We start from the raw sequence: 11,451 nt of genomic DNA on the forward strand, positions 1-11,451 counted from the left end.
TAAATTTAACAAAAATTGTGAGGATGGAACAGGATTGAGCAGTGTTTCGTTCTGCTATGCTGAGTATTGCTGAGTCTTGTTAGCACCTAATAACAATTAACATTTTTTTTTTTTTTTTACTTCATGACAAAACATGGTCTCATAGGATATATAGTATGACTATAGATTCCAGAGTATATAATTTCTATCATTGTGATACTGGGGAAGGCAACCCAGAATCAAATCAAGCAGATAATATTTGTAGTTACATATATAATTATGTAAAGCATAACATTCATCTAAACCCAAGAAACATGACATACCTAGGAAAAGCACATTAGGAACTGTTTTTATAACTTACTTGGAGATTCATTATTCTCACAGGTTTCCTCCTCAGTTGGTACTTCTTCTTCCTCCTCTTCCTCTGGGTCATCAGTATCTCCTGACTCATCACTGTCTTCTACCCACTTCCCTGGCATTAGTCCTGCTGAGTCATAGGAGTTGCACAGAGGACCCACAATGTGAGAGATGAAGGATTCTTGAAGATTGGCCAGCTGAGGGGCAGAGCGGTCCATGAAGGGGCTTATTGGCAGTCCAAGGCTGGCTTCTTCATCACCCTAGAACAAGGAATTTAGCATGAGTAGTTACTGAGAAAGTTAAATGGACAAGAAAAGTCAAAAATGCAAGTCAAGAAAATATTTAACTAGCATTTAAAATAAGTAGATATAAAAGAACCCAAACACTCGTGTGCAAATTCCCTCTATACTTGATGGCTAAGTGATTTTACTCAAATCATTAAGATTCCTGCAGAAATGTTTTGTTGGCATTTCCCACTCTGATGAGCTTAGTGCTTTGCCTTTTTTATTAAGACAAAATATAAGAAGTGGTTCTCAGTGTTTCAATTGATGACATTTTTATTCACATAGTCAGTACCCCTTATGTTAGAATATAAATGCATCATGAAATGTAGAGCTGGGGATATTTTGTTCTCACCTATATAAAAAAAGAGGAGATTTTGTAACCCAGAAAATACTTAGTCTATCATATTTCATTTTTTCACCTGACTCTCAGAATGCTTAAAATAAGTTTTTGCTCAATTAATGTTGCTACTTCATTCTAGATTTATGTTGAATTTTATCTTCTTGGATTACATGGCTTCTGATATTCAGTTTTTATCTACATATTTAAAAGTAGTATTACATTAATTTGAACAGTTTTGAATAGTTCAGAAAAAAAGAGATTGTACACCAGAAGTTATCTATCAAAATTAATGATGGAATATAAAAAGTGACTATGCTTATGTGGTGGTGGTGGGTTTTGTGCTGGGGAGTCAGTTCTGACTCACAGTGACTCTGTATAGAGTTTCTGAGGCTGTGAATCTTTACAGGAGCAGAAAACCTCATCGTTCTACAGAGCAGCTGGCACATTGGAACTACTGACACTGTGGTTATCAGCCCAACAGGTAACCAACCCTATGTTTATATTGTGGGATTGTAAATATAGTTTCTATATTTTTAAATTTAAGGATTTCATTCAGTTTCAGGGATTTCAGGAATTATTACAAATTAATCCAATTCCTGGGACTACTGGTGTAGTGCTGTAGGACCAGCACTGGACTGCAAGCCTCAAGGTCGGTGGTTCAAACTTAATCAGCTGCTCCTTGGGTCACTATGAGTCAGAATCAACTCAATGGCAATACATTATTTTTTAAATTATATAATTAATAAAATGAACTTTTATTCTGTACAAGAATCTTACCTAAAGTCATAAAAGTCTACTGAATCTATGTTTAAATATTCCAGTGACAAGCAATTTACTACTTCAAAAAATATCTAATTTTAAGATACCTTGACTAATATACATTTTTTTCTGACATTGAGCTTAAATCTATCTACCTATAACTTCTATGGTGGTGGTGAGGGTTATATGCTGTGGAGTCCGTTCTGACTCAGTGAACCTATATAAGGTTTTGAGGAACAGCTGGTGATTTTGAACCAACAACCTTGTGATTAGTAGTCCAGTGCTTATCCTATAGTACCCCACCAGGACTTTCTAAAGGATTTTCATATTCATGACCTTTTTTGGTAAGTAGGGAGGGAAATCTTTTTTTTTTTTTTTTTTTTTTTTTATAAATTAGACCTTGTGTTTCATACTTTATATAATTAATCTTTTTTAATCTCCACAAGAACGCAATGATAAACCTCATGCTGAATTTGTATATCAGTCTTTTAAATACTGGAAGCTGGTTACTACATCACCTCTATTTTCCTCCAGGGTAAATATCTTCACTTCTTTTAAGTTCTTCTACGGCACTGATCTCTGTCCTTTGCCCATGTTCCATTACCTCCAAACTTTTCTTAAGAATTCATAGCACTGAGCATAAATCTTCAAGAATAATATGATCAATGTAAAGTAATGTAGGGAAGATAATCAATGTTTTTTTTTTTTTGGTAGTTCTTTTGGTAGTCTCTTGATTCTCATATTATCATGTCAAATAAAATGCCTTTTTAAAAAATCCTATCATTTACTGATGTTTTATCAGAAAAGTAAATGATTTCATTAGAGTCACATTCCTCCACATAAATTAATGCTAATTTTCATTATCATAAACAAATTTATGTTATTGTTGCTGTTAATGCTGTTGAATTGGTTAGGACTCATAGAAACCTTGTATAGGGTTTCCGAGGAGCGTCTGGTGAGTTTGAACTGCCAACCTTGCACTTCAAACTGACCTTGTGGTCAAGTGTTTATCCTGCAGTGCTTTTACACCAGGGCTACAGAATAGCATTGCAAGGATTTGCCTAATATCTCAATAGGTCATTCTATTATCCCAATATCTCCCCCACTGCAGGTGTTCGCAGAAAACTTGATTTTGGCATTTTATGGTTATAGTTTAGTCCAAATTTTACATCTGTTATTTTCTCTCATCTGATAAAATTAGCCAGTATATTTTTGGATATAAATATGGATAAGAAATAGAATGAAGTTTAAGGCTTTTGAAAGCTTTGGTAAGTTCACAAGTAGATTAAGTAAGTATGAAGCATAGTGGTTGTTGGGCTGCTAACCTCAAGGTCAGCAGTTTGAAACTACCAGTGGTTTTGCAAGAGAAAGATGAGGCTTTCTGCTCCTGTAAAGACTGACAGCCTTCATAACCCTATGCAGGGTTGCTGTGAGTTGGAACCGACTCCATGGCATACCACCATCCCAAGACAGATTGAACAGTTACTCACCTGTTCATAAAATTCATTGACAATACCCTCTGTCCACTGAAGATGGAGTTCCTTACACTTAGCTGGTCCATTGATATCAGCCAACTTAATACACATTTGACAAACCAGTAGACGATCATTTTCATTCGTCCAATCTATTCCAACATCATCATTTACCTGTTTGAAGGACAAAGTTAAAATGTGTTTGGTCTTAATGGAAGAAAATGTTTACAAGCGAGAAAACAATAACATATTCATTGTCTTCCTACCATGTGGAGATTAGAATAACAAGTATTGAGGAACTTCTCAGTTGTTTAAATTGCTTACAACGATAGCAAGTAAAAGCGATCACCAAAAAAGAAGATAAACAATGATGGATAAAATATTTAATTACTAATTATGTTATTGTTGTTAAGTGCTGTTGAGCTGATTCCAAATCAGAGTGATGTAGTGTAGGGTTTCCAAGGAGCTACTGGTGGGTTTGAACCACCAACCTTGCAGTAAGTAAACAGGGCTTATTTTACAGTACCAGACCATGACCCCACTAATTATAGAACTGACCAATAAATTCTATTATCAATTGCCATTAAAGTATGCAGCTACAAATAATATTTCCTTAAATTAAGATTTGAATATAATGTATGGAAGTTTGTTTCAGAAATTTATGTTAACAGACCAGAGGGATAAGAGAAAATTGTGTTAAATGACAAAGATGATAGGTATAAGAGAATTATATCATAACTATAGTTAGAGTCTTATTACTACTTTGTAGCACAAAGTATAATTTACACAGAAAGCACTTCAACTTCTAGATTTCTAAACTGGGGTCAATGCTTTTATATTTGTTTCTGACTAAACATTGTATTTTCATATTTCACATGGAACAGCCAACAGCAATAAATTCAGTTCAAGACTTTTGTTTTTTGACATCTTTCAATTATGGCCATGAAATGGTACAAGTCTACTTACCTTGGCATTAAATTTGGATACGAAATCAAAGTGTTTCTTCAGGTCAGTAGCCAAAATTGCTTCAATGACAAGGAAACGGAAATGCTTAAATTCCACATGGTCAAGGTTAACTAAGAAGTTATACTCTGGCCGGGACATGAAAAGATTCCAAGCAGCAGCTGCATGATGATTCTCCAAAACTGAGCGATCATTATATAGCACCGCCTAGACAAATAAGTAAGAGAGTTAAAGAGTTCAACTTATTAAAACAAAACAAAATTTATAAATGAGAATTTGCAATGCTTTTGATATTGTTCTTTCTTATGAAACTCACAAATGTAATCTTGTGACTCTTGGTTATTTAAGATTCACTTATTACTATAGATGCGGCTAAAAGAAAGTCAGTTTTCTCCAGTTTAATTTCCTTTTTGCAAGTTAAGGTCTTTTTCTTGAAACTTTGTTCTAAACTCATACAAGAGAGAACTACTAACTCATCTTAAAAGAGCTTTTTAAGATTTATGTGTAGGTCACAGAAACTTAAACATTGAAAGTGTATGCATCTAAACATACCAATTTCTCTAAGAAATAATGCAGTTACATTCTGCTTGTAGCACAAGAATTACGTTAATTACACATAGGAGTATAAAACTAATAAGGATGAATAGACTTCCTGAGAAACATATATTAAATCCTTCTTACTACATAATCATCCATAAGCATGTTATTCATCTATATGCTTGGAAGTCTAATAATACAAATGAAAACCCCATTAAGAAAAGGAAATTGCCTACAGGAAATTTGAAGACTAGTGTGGAAGACCGGCTGCAGAGTGGGGAAAAAAGGGAGAGATGAAAATTAATATTCGAGTACATAAAAATGCATAAAGTGTATAGATAATCTGAATCGAAAACTGTGCTAGGAAGAGGATTTGCCTAGCAATCTTTAAGGAAAATAATTCTGGTGTTTAAAGGACACAGTGAAAAAAGATACAGTTAGTAGTGGGAAAAATATATTAGGACAGTTTATGTTGTACAAAGATTAGAGGAACATTGTAGACAAGGCTGTAAAAGAGGCTATGGGGAAAGGTGGCAGTAAGGCAAATAACAAAAACCAAACCAAAAAAAGATACTCAAATATGGTACCAGATTGGCCTCTAAATCTTCTAGAAAGAAGACCACATGATCTTGGGATGTTTATTAACATGTGCAAATCAAGGGGGGAAATGGCTGAGTTTGATTCTCATCAAACTACTAACAGATTTGGCTTTGACTAAAAATACATAAAGATGAACTTATTTAAAGTTCTCCATTGTTTTGGGATCTATCTTCATGTAGAAAATTTTCATCTAATAAAGTGAACTGATTTTTCATTTTCATTGACCAATTGATAGGCCATAATAAGAATCATAATTATGACAAAATATTTTAAAGGAGTGTGATTTATGTACAAAGAAGACTTGCATTCTTTCTTAAAACTCAAAGAAAGATTTGGTTCTCTAATCTTTACAGAAAGGGACTTTGTGTAGTTTTGATTCTCTTCCTTAAGGAGGTTCATTGATACTAATTCAAATCATTTTTCTTGAATTGAGAAGGCCTCCCATAGGTGACAAAGAAAGTTGTGTACCTACTATTAGTGTCTTGAAACAAACTATGACTTATTTTTGGAATCAGCATGGTCGCTAATAATTTTGTCTATGATTAGATATTATTGTTACTGTTGTTAAGTGCTGACACTTAACACTTCTCAGTCAGTCAGTCAGTCAGTCAGTCCTGACTCATAGTGACTCTGTATAGCTGGCATGTTTGAACTGCCAACCTTGCAGTCCAGTGCTCGTCCTACCACACTACACCATATAATTTAGGCGTATGTTGTTGCTGTTAAGTGCCGTCAAATTGGTTCCAAATTAGAGTGACCCTGTATAAGGTTTCCAAGGAGCAGTAAGTGGGTTTGAACTGCTGATTTTGCAATTCAAACTGACTTTGCAGTCAAATGCTTTATCCTACAGTACCACATCAGAGTTCTATACAGTTTGACCATATACTTTTGGCTTGCTTTTACTTCATGATTATTAGAATTCAATTTTATAAAATTAAATTTTTTTGGAGAAATACCTATATTGAATTCTTTTTCTACTAATCAAAACTTAAAATATCTTTACCTGAGGAGCACTAGTTGCAACCAGAAAGGCATTAGTCCTTCCTGGGTGATCGTAATCATGCATGGCTGCAGCCACATACAATGCCATCAACTCTAAGGCAGGGATATTCCCAGACAAGCATCCGTATTTATCATCTAGGACACTATACATTTTTGAGAATACATATCCCATATGTCCATGTGTAAATCCACTGTCAGAATCTGAGAAGAGAAGCAATAGAAATCTTATAAAAAAAAATAAAAACATTAAACTGTTATTTACTTTGACATTCTTTAAATAAAAAATAAAATTAAAAAAAAAAAAAAAGGTAAAAACTCAAATGCTCTTTGCTTCAAGTCTTTCCCAAGGGAACGCAACTGCTCTTTATAAAATACCTGAATCACTCGCTGACCCGTGATCATTAATCACAGTTGAGAGTCCTGGAATAGGTTGTGTAGTAAGAAACCAAACAGCATGTAAGACGTCAGTGGCATGGATTCTGTTATGATCTGTAACCAATGCAAAGGAACAGTTACTAAACTGTGAACTTTGGCGTCCAAGGACTAACAGTGCCACCTGCTGGATAATCAGTTAATTCCTAGCATTTTAAAACCACAATGCAAGCCAGCCAAACTTTACAGGACAAAATACTCTTTGATTACTCTTCCATAACGCCATAATATCCATAGTAACAAGAACAAGATTTAAAATTTTTTCATAGCATTCGTTATGCATACAGATGATAGAATTGGAAAAATCTGTATCCATAGTCTACCAGAAGCTTAAACACATAGGAAATTCTCAGTGAAACAATTGTAATGCTTATTTTTCCAATTATTTATGCTCCTGAAGAAGATTATGCAGAGGACCAGAATAAAAGAAGAACTTATGACATACTTTAAGTGAAACCAATGGCCTTTACCATCTAATATTCCATCTCTGACAAATGCCACCCAAATATAATTGATTGATAAAATGTACTACTTTAGTGAATCAAACTTAAAACATTAAAATAAGAATAAAAACAATACTTTTTAATATGTAGATTAAACCCACAAAGCAAAATATATTATGTTTTCTGATCTGAAAATTCTAAGTTGGAAATATAGCTCTAGGAAAAATGCTAAGTAGAAAATTAAAACCTCTTTGAAACGAGAGTGTAGGAAGTTGAGCCATTTAGAAGAGCAAAATCTATGCAAGTAAACAACCTGAGCAGGAGATCCCATCTAAATGGGCAGTTCAGTTTCTAATGAACCGTGATCAAACTTTCAGTGTTCTCTTTTCTGGTACCATTCTTCCAGGTATTTCTGCTTTAGCATAAATATACTAACTTTATACATTTTATTTCTACCAACCAACAGAGATTAGTTCTTTGAATAATTCGCAACAGATGAGAGGTGAAAAATGCAAGAGATCCAGAATAATGGTGATACAGAGGAAGCTCCTGTTTCTGGCTCTTGTCAAGGGAAGAAGAAGAAAATTACAAGATTTATAGAGTCTGTAACATGCAGGTGGATGATGGGTAGACGGTAACTCATTTCCTACATTTCTGGAAACTCTTAGGAGTCAATCTTTAAGTGATGACAAGCAACTAAATCTTAGATAAACACCACAGGAATTCAATCAAGGAGCCCAGATGAGAGTTTTCAGAGGTTTCTTCAGCAGTTTTGAGAAACAAATCTAGAGTCCTGAGGAAGAACTATCAAAACCTGTGATCCTGTGGCTTTGCTAGAGATAAATACTAATATTACAGAGCTGGTAGCACAGTGATTAAAAATCAGGCTGTAAATTGCAAGGTCAGCAGTTTGAAACTACCAGCTGTTCCGCAGGAGAAAGATAAGGCTTTCTGCTCCCCTGAAGATTTACAGCCTCAGAAACCCTGTACAGAGTTGCTATGAGTCGGAATCAACCACACGGCACATAACCACCACCACCACCACCACCACCATTTCAAAGAGAAATTTTATTAAGATTTGGGTATATATCTCTGAGTACACAATACCCCAAGTATTTTAAGACAATTACATTTTACATTGAGCATGTTAGTATTTTCTGGACTTGGGACAGAACTGATTTTGTCCTTGCTCTGTTACTTATTATTTATTTACTTGAATGAGTTAGTTAAAACGATCAGTTTCATTTCCTTATAATGAAAATGTGGAGATAATACTTATATACCTATTTTATGTAATCATGAGGGTCACATACACACAGAAATATACCTTATAGTATCTGACCTAGTCAGATTAAGCTTGCAATTACTGATAAGTAGTATTCACAGAAAATGAATTGCTGCTGTAGAACAAGATCACAAGCTCTCTCCAAAATCAATGCTCCATCTGTAGGGATAGGATTGAATAGATAAAAGGAACACTATTTTGAGCCATGAGGGAGGCAAAGGTAGTGGTATGACCTGGCACAGGATGAAAATGATGGCTTGGGCAGAGGGTACCACTACTGAGAAAAGCTTCTTTGTCAAGCTCTCTTATTTTTCCTTTTTTAAACTAGGAAGACTGAGTTTCTGCATGAAAGTAATTACTATTTAGCATTCAAGTTACAGAACCTGAGCAGAAGTTGAGCATTACAAGGATGGATGGGCCAGTATCAGGGTATTCCCCAGTCTGGTTGGGATGTGGAATAGACAAAAACATGTAGAAGGGAACTTGGAGATCGGAGCTGTCACAGTTCCATGTCCTGTCTCCACTCCAAAGCTCAAGTGACTTTACTGGTGAGTTTTCCAAACTTTGAAGGAGCAAACCATTTTTATCTCAATAATTTAGTTCATAAAATAAAACAGAAGGAAAACTTCCAAATTCATTTTAGAAGGCTAGTATTGAAAACACTTGACTAGTAGCCAAACAGCTGGTTTGAACTAACCCAGAGGCAATCTGCTTTCCAAAAGTTACAGCTTTGAAAACCCTATGGAACTGTCTGCTCTGCACACACGGGATTGCCATGACTCAGAATTGGTACAATGGCAACTAGCAACAACAAAAGTAACAGTATGATCTTGCTTTAAAAATTAGATATAATATATTTAAAATAACAGACTCTTACAAGAACACCCACACTTGCAGATAATACCCACTTGACCTGGCTTCAATGGCTGGATGATCAGAGCTTAACTAGAAGAAGAAATAAGAGGAAAAAAAGAGTAATCTGATACAGTTTGATGAACTTGACCTACACCTATGGATGCAGTAGCTCAAAAGAGGGAACAAATCTTTATAGTGAGGATCATTCCCACCCACTCAATACACAGGGTAGACAGGAATGGACAACTTGGATATTGGCTTCCTAAAATGAGGGTGGGGTGGGTACTACAAAGGCAAGAAGTGACTGGCTTACAAGCTTTCAAGAGGAAGCCTAGATCCAGAGAGCACGGAGGAAGGTATAATCTCCATTGAGTAGTATCTAATCCATCTGGGCAAGACCGATGAAAGGAGATGGGGACAGCACTCATGTGGTACAATAGTGAATAATTAATATCAGGACTGACTGTGAGGGTTGGAAATGTAAAGGTAGACATTTTGTAGCAAAAGGAAGGAAGTGGTTGACTTTGTAGGACAGGAACGGAGGCCCCTGGGACCATCAAGGAAGAAGAGCGGAGTGCGGGACCCTACCCAGAGAAACAGTGACACCAGAGATGAAGGCAGAGACAATGACATGGAGAGATGGAGTGGCTGGGGACTCTAGACCCAGAGAAGGAGAGGGACTGTGTGCTTGACCCGGGGGGCAGGCTTGCAGAGCATACCCTTTGGTTGGTTGATGATGCATGGAGGGGATTATAACCATGGCAATGTAACGATATACGATAGGATGAATGTAAAGCTAATGTTCTCCCATGTAAACTATTACATAATTCAAAATAAAACAGTTAAAAAAATAAGACTCTTTTTGCTTATTATTATAGTTTCAAAAGTTTTAAGAGAAACAATAGTCGACCAAATATGTTTAAATCATGAGCAGAATTATATCATTACCTACAATTTATGGAGAATGGAAAATAGGCTGCCTTCTTAACTTTAGTAAAGGAGCCCTTGGAAACACTAAGGGGCAGTACCACTGTGTTCTGTAGGGTTGCTATGAGTTGGAATATACTCAACAGCAACAGATATGGGATTTATGTGTAACAGTTGTGTGTGGTGCCGGCCTCTCTATTGTCTTTTTCATTAAGCCTCTGGTGACCCAACCCAGGAGCAAAAACACCTAGGAAAGAGCTATTTAGGCCAATGGACAACATCAACAGGTTTCTGTGTGATACACAGAAACACCTAAGTATTCCTCTTCTCACTGTCTAGGTTGGGCAACAGAGAGGGATAAAGAATGCTATCAGAACTCTCCTAATTTTATTCATCATCTCTCTTCCTTCATTTCTTCATGTTAGACAAACACCTAACCCTCTTTTCAATTCCTGTGCCCACCTGGCACTCCCTCTCCCTCTTGACACACAGGCACACACTGACACATCACACACCCTACCTCTTTCTCAGAATCTTCCCATCTCCCTCTTCTTTCTTGATACACTTGTTTTGTCAGCTTTCTCCTTATCCCTCAAGCACAGAGTTGAAGTGAGCTGGTATGGAGGGTTGGAGTTGTATGCAGATTTTATAGATTTCTAGACTCAAATTTATAGCTTTTCAATTTAAAATTCTGTCTATACTAAAATGCTTCATAGGATGAGGGAATGGACTAACAAATAGAAGCAACATTTTAACCTTTTTTTTCTTTGGAACATACAATATACATTGTAATTTGTCTACTCATCTGGCTTGTACTGTGTTACCTTATAATCTAGCTACAAAATTGATGCACACCATCTGTAGCTTCACTGAACTGCATTTGACATACACTGAGCAAAATTATTCTAATCTCTGCAACTAAATAACCACAAGACACTTCTGAGACAATTCTCTCATCTCCCAAACCTGAATACCATGAATGATAGGTATTACGAAGAATACCTTTTAGATGTGAAAGTCTCTAAAAATACTAAAAAGGTACTCTCAAATTTCCTTTGAAGAAATGTTAAAACAACAAAATTTTATATATGCTCATTATAATTAATGATATGCAAAGTTTAGTAATTATTTATTACTATAAATACACACTCTCAGTACATACAAGATATTTTAAATAATTTCCTGTATTGTTGTTGTTGTTAAGTGCCGTCGAGTC

At 35.6% G+C, this 11,451-nt stretch overlaps 1 protein-coding gene across 1 annotated transcript in view; it reads right to left on the reverse strand.

Moving 5' to 3' along the window:
- The window catches only part of PDE3A (phosphodiesterase 3A, cGMP-inhibited), a 436,853-nt gene that overhangs the window by 29,205 nt on the left and 396,197 nt on the right, over positions 1–11,451 (reverse strand). Inside the window, exons 11-15 of the mRNA XM_006866012.1 lie at positions 6,669–6,782; positions 6,295–6,494; positions 4,158–4,361; positions 3,210–3,365; positions 341–596 (exon numbers count right to left, since the gene is read on the reverse strand). Coding sequence (XP_006866074.1) covers positions 341–596; positions 3,210–3,365; positions 4,158–4,361; positions 6,295–6,494; positions 6,669–6,782 — 930 coding nt within the window. The remainder of the gene's footprint in view (positions 1–340; positions 597–3,209; positions 3,366–4,157; positions 4,362–6,294; positions 6,495–6,668; positions 6,783–11,451) is intronic.

Source organism: Chrysochloris asiatica, unplaced genomic scaffold, assembly GCF_000296735.1.
Source record: "Chrysochloris asiatica unplaced genomic scaffold, ChrAsi1.0 scaffold00086, whole genome shotgun sequence".
In the NCBI taxonomy this organism is placed as follows: Eukaryota; Metazoa; Chordata; class Mammalia; order Afrosoricida; family Chrysochloridae; genus Chrysochloris; species Chrysochloris asiatica.